At 46.5% G+C, this 15856-nt stretch overlaps 2 protein-coding genes across 3 annotated transcripts in view; both read left to right on the plus strand.

The window, feature by feature from the left end:
- Nucleotides 1-9210, plus strand: part of Ssu72 (Ssu72 CTD phosphatase) — a 137972-nt gene extending 128762 nt beyond the window's left edge. For both annotated transcript variants that reach the window (XM_075891082.1, XM_037419154.2), the window contains one exon: nucleotides 8807-9210. In XM_075891082.1, the coding sequence (XP_075747197.1) occupies nucleotides 8807-8848 (42 nt within the window). In that variant the 3' untranslated portion in view covers nucleotides 8849-9210. The remainder of the gene's footprint in view (nucleotides 1-8806) is intronic.
- Nucleotides 9211-11268: 2058 nt separating this feature from the next.
- On the plus strand, nucleotides 11269-12958 carry LOC142804303 (xaa-Pro dipeptidase-like). The gene has a single exon (XM_075891079.1). The coding sequence runs from the start codon at nucleotides 11447-11449 to the stop codon at nucleotides 12899-12901; it is 1455 nt and encodes a 484-aa protein (XP_075747194.1). The 5' UTR covers nucleotides 11269-11446; the 3' UTR covers nucleotides 12902-12958.
- Nucleotides 12959-15856: the final 2898 nt, after the last annotated feature.

The raw sequence follows: 15856 nt of genomic DNA on the forward strand, positions 1-15856 counted from the left end.
GGATTTTTAATACAACACTACAAAAAAGCTCGACGCTGACGCTTCAGCTTCTCATATGAGATCAACATCGGGCCTGCCTCGCTCTAACGTGTAATTCACACTTTTAGCAGGACCAGGGATGGCGCATACGGATGTGTCACGAATAACCCAACCACAATTCGTGTCTCGTGTTGCGCACGATTGCTTTTTCGGTGTTGCAAATAACATAAATGTTAATTCTGAAACGCACAAATGGAAACAAAATAAACGCCCAAGCGCAGCTCTGCCTTGAATTCAAGGTAATTATCTAAAGAGCACAGGAGCAGAATAGATAAGGTATGTGACCCTATGGCAGACCTTTAATTTTTTTTAAGTCATGATTAGCTTGCATGCGCTGTTCTAATCATGACTGGAGCCCGATACTAGAACAGTTCACTTCCAATAACGTTTATTAAAATTTCTGAAGATCGGGTCATGTCCCGGACCCGGCACTCCACTCAAACCGAAATGAATCGGTGCCAGGAAAACTGAACCGGCAACCAGAACAATGATAACCCGACCTTCAAAAAGGCGAAAACCAATCGTCTAGTGTTGCACTAACCGCAACTGCAAACAAGCCTGTCCTGCCGTGTTGAGTCCCTTTATCTACGTGTTTCAATGCTAAATCTACGCGCAGAGCAAAACATTAAGAAGCAATCGAGACATTCTTACATTTAGGTCTCTTGATGTCCGCACAGCATACCTCCCGTTGACAACAGCCAAAGACCTCTCAACAGCTTAATATGACAAGACAGCGCACGCCGCCACAGAACAGGGAGACGCCGCGCACAGCATACTGCCACAGCACACAGCGAACCAAGTCTAGGTGGTGTTGAGCGAACGCGCTGCCAAACAGAGAGGGAGGTAGAGAGAGAGAGAGAAGAAAAAAATTGCCCGCAGCTTCCCTCGGGGGAACACTGAGGAGGATGCGGACCATATAATTGGTTAACGGGGTGTTAAAGTGCGACTTACTTGGGTCGATGGCTAAATTGGTTAACGTGGTTGTGAAATGGGGTGTTAAATTGCGACTTACTTGGGTCGATGGCTAAATTGGTTAACGTGGTTGTAGGAGGGGGTGTTAAATGAGTGAACACGTACACACGTATGCGAAAGGGCGGCGCTGGTCGAAGGGACGTCCATCATTGTGTTTGTGGATTCGTTGGAATTCATTTCACCGCGACCTTGGACGTCGACGCGCCGTACAAACCAACCGACGAGCGGCAACTGAGCGAGCGAGCGCCGACCTTGAGTATATATACAGCACGATGGCGCATGCACTGTCAGCTGTTGAATGTTCTCGAAGCGCGACGCCACATGCGCGTCCACTGGAGAATCAGGAGAATTGTAGATGTCGAACGCGGTGTGTAGAGGAGGAAGGGTGCACAGATGGTGGAGGAGTGAAGCGCGCGCGGTGTGTAGAGGAGGAAGGGATGCACAGATGGTGGAAGAGTGGGCGACGGCGCGACGGCGCATGCGCGCGCGTCAGCTGTCGAATGTTCGAGAAGCGGTGCGGACGGCGCACTACAAGGCGCGAGTATAAGATGCTCCGCATCTAAAAAGGAAATGGTGGCTACGTCATCGCGGCGAGGCCCCGCCCTGCACAGATTTGTTGTGAGAACAGTCGCACCCCCACCAGTGCTGTCGGCATTCGTCCTTAACGCGGAAAAAAAAAAACTCAGTTTAAAAAATTTCAAACGTGTGTTTTTCAAGTTTCAAATTTCAAGTTTTCAGAGAAACCGCTGCAAGTTTAAACACTTCACATGGTACGCTTTTTATTGCGACACAAAGCAGGAGAGCAATGAACGACGGTGGACAGTCCCTTTAATGGAACTGAAGAATAAAGAAAAAAATTAGGGGACCCTTATGCTGCGCCTTTAAGAGTTCAACGCGATAGCGAAATCCGGCCCCTAGTGCGCCCTTCAACCGCTCAGTGCATACGTAATGTGTTCTGTTACACACACACACACACACACGCGCGCGTGCGCGCGCGCGCAAACACACACGCAAACGCACACACAAAACGCGCACAAGCACACTCACACAAAACGCGCACAAGCACACACACACACACACCAGTATTAATGATGATGCGCGCGCCTGTGAATTGCGCGCATCCTGTTCGGCAGCTTTGCGCATGTATGCGTGCCTGTTCGTATAATAAGTGGACGGCACGCATTATTACTACCAGGATGGCTTGCCCCTGTTCGGGTTTCATTTGGCGCTGATAGTACATACAGGTTTTTGATCTAAAACAAGAGTTGCATGGCCTCCAAGATACACGCCGTGCGCTCGCCATCTTGCAGCCATAAAGATGTTTCACAATGCCTCAAAGGTGGCAGCACATTGTCTAGCGTTTGCTGTTTGCTTGATAGAGGCAATGAGCTCGCCCATGCCTCGGCCCGAGAATTACTCTTCCGTACCTCCAACTCCGGCATATCGCACCCACCTTCGGCTATACGTATGGACCCGTTCTCAACATACACAGATACTCTATAACATCTAACTTGAAAGACGGAAACTTCCACCACCGGGGCCAAAGCTCAGTAAAGAATCTCAGGTAGCCTGGCGTTGCCTGTATACCTTGTCTTACCACAATCCATACATACTGTCCAAGATAGATCCCGACACATACGCACCACAGTGCAGGTTCTGCGTCAATAAAACAGCCACCCGTTACCACATGGTATAGGAATGCCCACACAAGATAGATCCAGACACATACGCACCACAGTGCAGGTTCTGCGTCACTAAAACAGCCACCCTGTACCACATGGTATGGGAATGCACACACTGTGATTGTTGCCTGAGATTCCTGTATATCGATGCATATTGTTCGGTACCGGTAGGCCTGAGAATATGGAATACCTCTTTGGCAACGCTTTGGTGGCTGCTGTTGAAATGTAGGAACATTTGCCGGTCTGTAGGCTTTTTGTAAAGGTTTGTTGACAGGCGATCATTTTCGACAGAGACAGTATGTCCAAGAAGTTAATGCTAGTTTGGGAAATTTGGCGCATGTATTTAGTCGATGGGTGGAGCTTGTTGAAATCCTCCATGAGGCGCAGAAGGCTTCCCTCATTGTGGTTCTATATAAAATTGTTGTCTAAGTATTTTCTGCAGTAGAATAGTTTCAAGGTGCGTCCCTCAATGAATGGGATTTCAAGTGATGCCATGAAGGTGCTCGTCAACGTTACTAGATCCTGCGTTGGGTGCTCGTAAAGTTTAAAGCCATTTTTGTGCCCATTGCAGTGCCACTAACCTGAAGCAAGTGCTTGCCATTGAACTCAAAATGGTTATAATTTAGCACAAGTTCAAGAACTGTAAACATTAACTCACCACTTACACCAGTTGATGAGTTAAATTTTGCATATTCAAAAACCATAGCCGTTGTTCCATCATGGTGGGGTATGTTAGTGTACAGTGAGCAGTGTACAGTGAGTGTTCATGGTCAACAGGAAACTATCACCTGAGCTGTTGAGACTTGAAGTTTCGCAGATGAAGTGGTCCGTGTCCTTTAGGTAAAAGGGAAAATTCGGGGGATGTCTTTTAATAAAGAATTGATGAATTCTGATATATACTCCATTTATGTGCCGTTACTGGATTCTATCGGACGTCCTGGATTGCCTGCCTTGTGTATTTTAGGGAGCAAATAGGATCGACCGCGAACAGAATGGGCTGGTAACATTGACTTTAACATTTTGCCGGTAATTTTCTCGTCCCGGCGGAGATTATTTAGGGGTTCCTTTGATCTCACTTTAAGATTCGGGAGTCGGGTTCGTTGGAAGTTCTTTGTAGAAGTTTGTGTCTGATAGTTGTTATCCTCCTTCCTTTAGGTAGTCCGACGTGTTTAGAATCACTATGCAGTTCCTTTACCAGCACGTTTGAAGGTAATTTCAGCGTTTTTTTTGTACTTCATCTAGTGCCCTTCGTTCTGACTTTGATAGGTTGTTTCTAGAAGGCCGATTTTTTCATACGCTCTGATGATGTCTTTTTGAATAGCTGATATATACATATCGAGGTATTTGTCCATCTGCTCACTTGGACACCATAATTTGTCACCACCAATCATTCTATTCTCGTCCGTAGAGTCCTTCCGATCATGAAAGTATTCACTGAGGTGGATAATACGCGCAAAGTTATTGAGGTCTTGATACAGTTCAAATTCATTTAATCTACCCGATGATGATGATGATGATGATGGACAAAAGGTTAAGCCTCTCGACAAAACTTTTAGCTTGTCGTGAGGCTTAACCTATTGTATTTAACCTATATATATTTAGGATCGACCGGGACTTGCTGAAGACCAGACTTTGTCTGAAACCTCGAAATAAACCACGTTGTGACTGCTCACGGAGGATATATATATATATATGGTGCGCAAACGCGGTGTGCGTCTGCGCGGCTGTAACCATTTTACTTGCTTGGATGTGTTACCCACCGCTCAACTGGGTGTTTTCTGACAGCGTCTGGAGCGGTCGGGTTGGAGTCGATTTCTCTCGTGTTTTAAGTGCGCTTGCGCACTGTGTTCGTGTTTTGTGTTCTGCCAATGCTGCTGATTTCGAAGACGCGCTACACTCAAGCGAGGACGTGTGGCTTCGTATCTTGGAGCACTCGCCAAATATGTACCACATTGCTGCTGTCGGCGCTTTGTTATAATCGCGTTGGCCACGTTTTTCGTACCTTGTGCAATAAGTGAATTTTTATTTACGTGGCGAGCCCGTTTGTCTATAGAATTTCATCAGAGTAAAGGCAAAGTGAAGCGAAGTTTTTTTCTTGTGTGTGGAGTGTGAAGCAGGGAGCGCATGCACGCGCAGCAGGAATTCGGCGCCAGATTTAAGCAGGGTTGTGTCGGCGACCTCGTCTGTCGGCAGTGTGCAGGGGGGCCCTGCTCGTGAGTGACCACTATTTTTGTTTACTAATGCTGGGGCGTTTGTTAACTCTAGGCGTTGATCATGCCTAAGCCGTATAAGCCTGTTCATATTGTGCGCTATTGAACTTAACGTGTCTAAGGCAGTTTCATATGCTGCACGTGCCATTTTAAACAGCTACAGTATCGTTATACGTCATAACTACTATCAGATATCGAAGTTTAATAACAAATGCTTATCGAATCTTCCTAAGCTGACTTGTACTGTACATATCATTCACTTTCTTTCCCAGTAATTTCTTTGTGCATGGTAACATTGTGAGCTACATAACTATCTACAGATGTCCTGCACAAACTCATGTTGAGAAAATTTTGCATATCATTCATGCACTAAGGTGATGCCAACATAGTGTTTCTTTTTGAAAAAATGTCTTTGTGGAATACCAAGGAAACCCACATAATCATAATTACACGCCACATTTCATACACAGTATGCTAATTTACAGTCTTGGATCTCAATTTTAATGTGTTCTCGAGCAGTGTGTTGCACCTATTTCTTCCTGTATCCTGCTTCTGAACAGAAAACCATTTGGCTGTCTCTTCGTTATTCGAACAGTGCAGCGAAATCCTAGACCTGTGCTTGGTAGATTTTATTAGCTCACAATATTTTTAATTGTTAAGCGAAAGAAGACCAAGAAACTGTCGAAATTCGGGCTTTTTGGTGCATTGTGACGACTGAATATAGCGCTAAGAAACGGGGACACAAGAAGAGGACACACTAAACAAGCGCTAACTTCCAACATAATGTTTATTACCCCCACATGCTCACCTATATCACCAGAAGAATAAGGTCACAGGACATGTATGATGAGCACAAAAAAACAGCAACAACTGATTTCTTAGAAAATACAATTCCTTATCACTGAGCATAAACGAGGGAGTGCTGACGCACTTAGACCCCAGTGATGCGATAGCCTCAGCCTCAATAATCCCTCTAGTAGGCTTGTCAAACATTCTCTTCATAACTGTGCATGCATTGAATATCGGTGAGCAGCCGCAGAATTTACAATGAATGGCCAGCCAACTTCCTTGGCCATTTTTCACGTTATTACAATGTCCTCTTAACCTATCATTAACGCAACGGCCCGTCTGTCCGATATATTCTTTGTCACAAGAGAGTGGGGTACGATAAACAACGCTAATGACGCGGGGAACAAAAACAGTTCGATGCTTCCTATTACAACCTTTAGGTTTTCGGTCGCTGTCATTAAGGCCACAAAGGCTGGTCAACTTCTTGGGAGCTGAAAAGACAACCACAACGTCCGAGCGCTTAGCTAATTTCTTTAGATTGTGCGATATCTTTGGATAGTATGGTATGACGACTACGTGCTTTGGTTTCTTGGCATCGTGACGCGCTGCACATCCTGGGTTTCGAAGCATATACAAAGGGAGCCTTCTGCAACTGAAGTGTGCATGTGCAGAGAGTATATCCAGCTTTCGACAGTCGGTCTGACTGATATTATGAAAACTTTTGGCGATCTCATGCTCACAAGATTTGCTTATTGCATGACGAAAACGATGACTGATGATGCCTCTTTTTACTATTTGGAATGAGCTGATTGGTAAGGAAGGACAGGTTTGTTCATGCGTGGTTGGTATGCCCAACAAATGCGGCTAGGGTGAAAGGTCAGGAGGACAATGAGAAATTTTTTATAGCAACATCATTATTGATAGGGACCTCTGTTGGAGTCCGCATGTGACCTATATGAAGAAGCGCCTGACCGCTATTTCTCAACTGTTCAAGTTCCTGGCAGGAAAGACGTGGGGGATGTCAGTAGACGAAATGATGGAGCTCTACAGGGCCCTGTTTCTCGGTTTCCTCAGATATAGCTTGCCCGTGCTTAGCAATACCTGCAAGACCAATGTTCGTGTTTTACAGGCAGTACAAGCCCAAGCGCTGAGAGTGTGCCTCGGTCTGCCCAGATGTACGTCACAGAAGCAACAATTGCAATTGCTGGTGACTATCCGATACAAACTCACATTGTTGTAGAAGTCCTGAGAACGCACATACGACACTTCGCACGTGCCCCCGGCCATCACCTTGCATTGTTGCCTTCAGAGAGGCGCCAAGCATCGTTCGCCAAAATTATCGTGAAATACAACGATAAACTTCCTTCGGGCTTCACTCATGCATCTAAACCATCCATACCCCCTTGGTGTCTTATTCGACCCACAGTGCATCTTAGTGTACCAGGGATCCGGAGGAAATCTGAGTTTTCGTCGCCCGTGCTGAAACAACTGTCTCTCCTTCTTTTGCACGAGAAATATTCAGACAGCATACATGTATACACCGATGGTTCCACGAACGACTAGTGTTCGTCAGGGGCAGTAGTTATCCCAGCAAGAGGTGTTACCATCAGCTTTAGGACTGACCACTCCACGCAATCTACAGCAGCGGAACTAGCTGCTTTGCGCGCTGCACTTTGTGTGGTCAATCGAGAACCACCGCAACAATGGTCGATTTTCAGCGACTCAAGGGCTGCCCTACAATCTGTGCTCTCAGCATTGCGTCGCGGCCCGTACGAACAGTTTGTTTTCGAAATTCGATGCCTTCTCCACACTTTACTCGAGAAAGGGCATCATGTGACGCTTCAATGGCTGCCAAGTCACTGCGGCATCATAGGGAACGAACATGCCGATACTGCCGCGCGGGCAGCCCTTGAAGGAACACGAGAAGAAGCCATACCACTTTCGAGGATTGATGCTGCCAGTAATCTTCGACGACTTGCGCGAGAAATCACGTTTTCACTATGGTGCCCACCAAGCATCGATACGAATCGTCAACACCACCTGTCCTCTTTGATGGCTCTCCGCATGCCCACTGGACTCGACCGAAGAGAAGCCACCCTTCTTCATCGCTTATTGCTAGGAGTGGCATTTACAAAATCTTACTCCTTTGTCATAGGAATGGCCGACAACGCTCTCTGCGATGCCTGTCATTGCGAAGAGACGCTACACCACATCCTGTGTGACTGTCCGTTGTATGAAATCCAGAGACAGTCACTGGCGTCTGCTTTTGCGCGCATCGACAACAGCCAAATGTCTGTGGACACTATTCTGTCAAGTACCCGAGAGAAGACCTTGCAACAGAAGGCGACGAAGGCTCCGTTGAAATTACTACGCGACACCGACTTGAACAAGCGACTGTAACAGCAATGTCACACACCGCGCAAGACTAGACTGGACTATGACTGAGTGTGCGCGCGTGTGCTGCCGAATGTGCTGTTTCTATCTTCCCTCTCCACTCTCTTTCATCTCCCCCATCCCTCTCCCATGCGCAGGGTAGCAAACCGGCTGCCTATAGGCTGGTTAACCTCCTTGCCTTTCTTTTCCTTCTATTTTCCTTCCTTTATAGCATTGCTCTGAGGCAGTTCATAAGTAAGAGTCAGGGGTTTAAAACACTCAGAAAATCGCGAAACTATTTTTACAAAGTTGCCTCGTCTGCTGCCGTGTGAAACGTGAGAGCACCTGCATACTTCGATTTTGTTTAGTTATTTACAAATACTCCAGGGCCTGTTCGGACCCAAGCAGGAGTGGGTACATAAATTTCAGTGAGAATAATATTAAAAAAAAATCAATAGGTGGTACGAAAGCTACAAAAATTGGCAACATGAATGAGGAATGCTATAAATATATAGCACCAAAAAAATACAATTCGCATTAGGTGCATACATTGATCCAAATTAAGCTCGAGTGTCCGCAATGGTGCACTTTATACTCACAAAATTATTGAATTTATTAAGTTTTTAACAGTAGAAAGGCAGGAAGTTGAACTGAATCGAATATTCATCCTGTTAATAATCATTCATGCCGATATTCAGTAATGCTGATATTCATCATTTGCTTATTCGCTTCTTATTACAGAATGCCTACACCTCATTCGACCTGAAAGGCAAAGAGCCCTGAAATGCAGTGGAGATCGCCACAGAGTTTGAAGACTTGTCAGTAGAAGTCCTGGATGTCATTGCTGGTGTGACAGCATTTGTGCAGATATATAATGCATTTTATGTGCTATATGCACCGCACAACGAAAAAAAAAAACATTTGCTGTGCTGGAACACTTCTGTGGGCAAAGATGTGCATCAACATCGCCACAAGTGAAGCGGTTATTCGCAGCTATAGGAAAGAAAAAAACTATGGCGAATGATTGAGGTGCCCGAAAGAGTCGTTTTTGAAGTAATGTTTCATTCAAAATCTGTATATTTGTTTTTACTGCCATGCTAAGCATTCCTAATACTTACTTGGAATAAAATAAATAATCACTCATATTTTTTGTCCAACTTATATTTGTGCGAGTACAGCTGATGCATGTTCTTTATAAATAGTAACATGCAGTTTTCATTCTAATACACTATTTGGCTACATTACTAAACTTCATGAACTATATATTTTATGAATTTGAGTAATATTGCCAAGTGTTGTGACTAGTTTGCATCGCTACTCGGCAAAGAGTAAACATTTACTGTGAAAGTTTATTTACATATTCTACCTTCCTGCATGTTTAGTAACAAACCTTCTTGGTAGTAAACATACTAGCTTAGCTTACCGCCTTCCAGTAAGTAGTAATGAATTAGTTACCATCATGGTAGTAATATTACCAGCTTAGTTTACTACAATTCACTAAAGAGTAATAGGAGAATTAGTTACCATCATGGTAGTAATATTACCAGCTTAGTTTACTACAATTCGCTAAACAGTAATTGGATCTAGTAACCATCACAGTAGCACATTTACTAACTTTATGTTACTACCATCTGATAGGTAAGCTCTGCAGCTTGTAAATGACATAGTAGTGACTTTATTACCTTGCAATTTAATACCTACAGTTACTACTTAGGTAGCGAATGTTGTGACAGCAATTTACTACCTCAAACTTAGTAAATAGCACCACCTTTTTTTAAAGAGCGTAGTTCGATGGCTCACTCAGCAGGTGTGATCGGACAGGCAGACAGACAGACAGATGGACCGACTAACGAGTGTACATACATACAGACGGACGGACAGACAGACAATTGGATGGACGGACAGACAGACAAATGGACGGATAGATAGAAACACAGATGGACGGACGCACGCACGACCATACGGACAGACGGGATCAAGAACGAATGGACGGACGGAAGCAAGGATGGACGGAAGAAAGAACGAACGGACGGAAAGACAGACGTTTCGCCCAACTCATCATCATTCGCTCCGTGGATATGCTGTGATTTTTTTAATTGTCTCTTGAGATATAGTTCTGGTGAAGGAACCGTGCCACCGACAAGTACTCAAGAACTGGCCATAAAAAGGTTTTGTAAAAGCAGGAAGTATCACCTAGGATGTTGCACCATCGATCTAGTTTTCTTGTTACCCTTTTACTTTATTTGTTTGTAATGATAACTGCTTTATCCGGAGTGTGTTTTATGTTACTTTGGAAACATTTGTAATTAAATTTTTTTCTTCTCGTTTTTGCTGCACCTGCCAGCCTTTCCCGGTCTAGATCTCATAGCATATTGTAAGTATATTTAAAATAAATAAATAAATAAATAAATAAATAAATAAATAAATGCAGGCGTGTAATTTTGCGACAACGAACGCCTAACTCAGCAAGCTACCGATTAACAACGTTCCCTGCACACGCGTTTTTGCTGAACTGACTTGCATATGTGTGAAAAAAAATGACACCTAAATTTACAATATTAGAGTCCTAAAACCTTATTTGCCAATTTTTGCACCTGTAGCGCGCTTTATCAATGTCTGCATTCCGACATATTTTCATTATATTATTGGTGCGCGTGTCTGCGGAGAACATGCGAGATTGCTACCTGTGTATTGTTGTGACAAGTCATCGTCCCAGAGGTGGGCATGCGGCGCAAAATGTCTAGAACCACCCCTTCTAGGTCTTCGCTGCGAAATAAAATTCTGCTCTATCTTAGTGTTGTAGTATCGAGAGATACGTAGCGTAAGCTTTTTAATTCGCATGTGGTTCTTTAATTAAGTCAAAACTATGATCCTTCATAACCAGTGCCTCGATCATAGCACGCCGTGAGGACAATCCTAATGTGCTAATGTGTATCGGTCATTGTGTTGAAAGAGCGCTAGTTATGAGAGACAAATACGTTTTTTGACGTTTTTGATGTATAAAATGTATTTAAGCAGATTTTTTCAGTATGTAGTTGTCGGGAGGGATGCACTGAATAACATTTCCAACTTTTAAATATTGCGCCATTATCAAATTCCACTTTAGTCATACAGACGGCGCGCACAAGTTTTCTTTCGCCACCTACAGATGGCGCGCACTACGGCAAATTTGTTCATCACCTCCTCGTTCTCTGACCTCCTCGCGCGCGCGCTTGTGTATGTGTCAGTCAGCTGATGGTAGTGCCGTGTGCTACTTTGGTTGCAGTAATCGTAGGCGTCCCGTTGTAACCGCCCCTCAAGATTTGCCCACTCGGTTGCAGAACGGTGGTCCGCATCGCCCGCAGGTCAGTAGTGACGTTCGGCGCGATCTTTTCTGCAGCCATGCCGTCGAGCAGCGGAGTCAGCTTCACTCGGGGAGAGCACACGCTCGGAGTGCCGCGCGAGTTGCACGCACTGAACCGTCGACGTCTCAGCGAGAAGCTGCGGAGCACATTGGGCAACAACGCGGACGGTTCGTTCGTGGTGCTGCTTGGCGGTGAGTCGACGACCCAGTACTGCTCGGACCGGGAGCCCGTGTTTCGTCAGGAGTCCTACTTCCACTGGGCGTTCGGTGTCGAGGAGCCGGATTATTTGGGCGCCGTGGACGTGGCTCGGGGACTTAGCTATCTCTTCATGCCGCGGCTGCCGCAGAGCTACGCGGTTTGGATGGGCCGTCTGCCCACTCTCGAGGACGTGCGAGCGCGCTACGGCGTCGACGAGGTCTTTTACAGCGACGCGGTGAGCGATGGCCTTCGATCGAATGGGGCCCGCACGCTGCTGACCCTTCGGGGCCGCAACACCGACAGCGGCAAGACGAGCGCCGAGGCCAAGTTCGCTGGAATGGAGGGCTTCAAGGTGGACGCCGGGCCGCTGTTCGAGGTGATCGCCGAGCTGCGCGTCTTCAAGACTCCCCTCGAGGTGGAGGTGCTGCGGTACGCGAACCGCGTGAGCAGCGAGGCACACAAAGAGGTGATGCGCCGCATTCGACCGGGAATGTACGAGTACCAGCTCGAGGCACTGTTCCTGCACAAGTGCTACGCCGACGGCGGCGCTAGGCATGTGTCGTACACCTGCATATGCTGTGCCGGTGGCAACGGCGCCGTGCTGCACTACGGCCACGCGGGCGCCCCCAACGACTCGCCCATAAGGGACGGTGACATGTGCCTGTTTGACATGGGCTGCGAGTACTACTGCTACTCGTCCGACATCACCTGCTCGTTCCCGGCCAACGGTCGGTTCACGGCCGACCAGCGCGTCGTGTACGAGGCCGTGCTGGCGGCTAGCCGGGCCGTGCTGGACGCCATCCGGCCGGGTGTCTCGTGGCCCGACATGCATCGGCTTGCCGAGCGGCGCATCCTGGAAGGGCTGGTCTCCGTTGGCCTGTTGAAAGGCGACGTGGACGCCATGATGAAAGCTCGACTGGGCGCCACCTTCATGCCGCACGGCCTGGGCCACTTCATGGGGCTCGACGTGCACGACGTGGGAGGTTACTTGAGCGCCGACCCTCCGCGACCCACCGAGCCCGGACTGCGCTCCCTGCGGACGGCGCGCACGCTACGGGAGGGCATGGTGCTCACCGTCGAACCCGGTTGCTACTTCATCGACGCCCTGCTGGACGAGGCGCTGCGGTCGCCCGTGCTGTCCGCCTTCCTGGTGCCCGGCGTGCTGCAGCGGTTTCGCAACTTCGGCGGCGTTCGCATCGAGGACGACGTGCTCATTACAGCCGATGGACACGAGATGCTCACGCAGGTGCCGCGCACCGTCGCCGAGATTGAGGCGCTCATGGCCGGACACTGATCAGTCCATTTGCGTTTCAAGGTCGTGGTAACTCCGTAATAAATTACTTTATTAATACATCACGCGTTTGCTTTCACGTTTCGAATGTACGTTGATTCTATTTTTTAAGGACGGGGATAATACCAAGGGACTCAAATAGCTCTGCTTTCAACAGTTTATTTCCTATCACTACTTATATGACAGAACATGTCCACATCGTCTGTGCAGGAGTAGCAAAACATAACTAATGTCACAGACACAAAGAAACTGAAATTCTTCTCCTGCCGGTGCGACAGACTTCGCAGACTAGATGGCATGCTAATGCAATCGTCGCCCGTCTTCTTAATCTGCTTCTATCATATCGCCTGTTGGCTCAGTTGTGTTTCGTCTCAAAATTTCTCCACGTGCTGAACAAAGGAAATCAGCCTCGCTATTTACAATGCATTGCTAAAAAACACAGCTGCCACGTTTTAGAATTATGTAACGGTGTCCACGCAGTGGTGGGCAGTGCACCCCACACCATCAAGAACGTGGGAGGTTCATGCCCGCAATGCATTGCAAGAAGTACGGCTGCTTTGCTTTGAACACATTCAGAATTCCGCGATGAAGTATGGAAGCAGAGAGAATTAAAATAAATGCATCACAACTTAAGCGCATAACAATGCTGTCTATTGCGCTGACAGGTAACGTTTTAATGCGATGGTGGTACGAAGCTCAGTGCGCCGAAATTACAGCATCGGCGTCATTGGTTGTAAGCGGAAAATCCCCTTTTTTAGTGACCAAAAATACAGAAAGACCCAAATAAAAAACAAGTTTTCGGGTGAGAATTGGAACCCCGCAGATCGCGTGGAAAGCAGGTGTTCAGCCCTACGGACATGCGTCTGCTTGAAAATGCAGTGACAATAACTTTCATGGTTTACGAGCACTCGCGTCCAGTACAGACTTCAAATACAACGTGTAATATTGCATGGTACAGGCGTCTATTGCCATCGCGTGTCAGAGAGTGTGGTTATTATAACGACTTCATGGTTTAAAGCCGACCCCCCAATACAAAAGACACAAACGTTACTTTGCATGTTCCCTTATGCCTAGACAATTTCAAAAACATTTCACGAGCATTACTTCTCGTTTAAACCATGTTACCGATTACACATAATGCAGCCAACAGTGTCGTAGCCAAAGGAGGTGGGGTTGGGGGGTTCACTAGTTCTCGCCCCCTCTCCCACTTACCCACCTTTTTCTTCGTCGCTTCGCGCTGACATGAGTTAGAAGCTACAGGCGGTGGTAATATCACAATGTGATTCCTTGGCGCCTTCACAGTGAATAATGTCTGCACATGGCAAAACCTGTCGCGGTGTTTGGCACACTGAGGGTTTGGGCAGGAATCTCTGCACCGAGCGTTTTAAGTTGGCTCGGCGATGCGTGTAATGCTGCAGCGGTGGTCACACTTAAAGAATAGATCTCGCCGGAGTCGATAACTACACTCTAAAAAGTAAAGGAGGAAAAGGGGGGTCGAGGTTACTCCTTTAGAGGAGTAACTGACTTGCCACACCCATTGCACCATTTCGGGAGTAACTGCGACGGGAGGAACCGTTACTCCCCAATTTCAGTTGCTCTTTCAGAGAGTAACTGACTGGAGCAACTGATGCTCTGTCACTACTCCCATGGGAGCAATGGTTACTCTTGCTCAATACTCCTCAAAGGTGTAACGGATAGTCTTATTTGATACTCCCACAGGAGTGACGGTTACTCTTTCCCAATACTCCTGAAAGGAGGAACAGATAGTCTTCTTTAATACTCTCAGGGGAGCAACAGTTCTCTTTGCAATTACACCGCATGAGAGCATCCATTGCTCCCTTCCTAAACTCCTCAAGGAGGAACGGATGCTCTTGGTCAATGCTCCTATGGGAGTGACACTCTTTCCAATGGAGGAACAGATAGTCCTTTTCAATACTCCCAGGGGAGTGATGGTTACTCTTTAGAAGGAGCAATGGATACTCTCTGTCAATGCTCCTATGGGAGTGACGCTTAGTCCTTCCGTATGCCCCTGATGGAGTAACAGATAGTCTTTATCAATACTCCCCGGGGAGCGATGGTTATTCTTTACAAGGAGTAATATGCTCTGTGAATACTCTCACAGGAGTAACACTTGCTCTCTCTGAGTGCTCTTAATTGGAGCAATTGTTACTCTTTCCCATTAGTCCCGCAGGGAAGAATGGATATTCCACGCCAATGAGAGCGATGGTTACTCTTTCACAACGTTCCTCATCAGAGTCGCATGCAGTTGCTCATGATCGATGTCTCTCAATGTAGTTCATTACTTGTGCGAGTGCTCTTTAAGAAACCAGCCGTCAAGCTCTCCCAGCGGCAAATGAAAAAAAGTTTTCAAGAACATGATTTTCATTAGGTTGCGCCATGTCTGGCACAGAGGCTCCAGGAGAGATAAGAAATCCACATCTATTCGTTCAAAAAACTTTATTCATTAATGGCTCAGGGTGGTCAGTGTTACGCTGACTAGTGGTGTTGGCCGTAGGCCACTCTTCACTTTAAGAGCGCGGGATAGAACGTCAAACGTTCGTTGAGCTTTTTTATCAAAAACTATATTGGTAGCCCAGTATAGTGCCATCTGGGTGGAAATTGCTGCCAAGAGGCTCTTCTCTGCAATTTCGATGTCCTCCAGCCTCACAGCAAATGCATCAGATGTCAACACATTTCCCATGAATGTGACTGTGGGCACGTAGTGCGTCTTTGTGGGGTCCTACAAAAATAAAAAAGCACACTTCAACAAAAAACTTGTTGCTTCATTATTACAACAGCTCCTTTATGTAGGAACAGATAAAACGTAATGTTTTACGGCACACTGACAAATAAATGAAACTGAAATTAATTTGCAAAGCATGCTTCCAAACTAGAAGGAACATTCTTAATAATTCATAAAGCATTCGCACTAAGGCTACAGGCTTATCCACAGTTTAG

The sequence above is a fragment of the Rhipicephalus microplus genome, chromosome 3, assembly GCF_043290135.1.
Source record: "Rhipicephalus microplus isolate Deutch F79 chromosome 3, USDA_Rmic, whole genome shotgun sequence".
In the NCBI taxonomy this organism is placed as follows: Eukaryota; Metazoa; Arthropoda; class Arachnida; order Ixodida; family Ixodidae; genus Rhipicephalus; species Rhipicephalus microplus.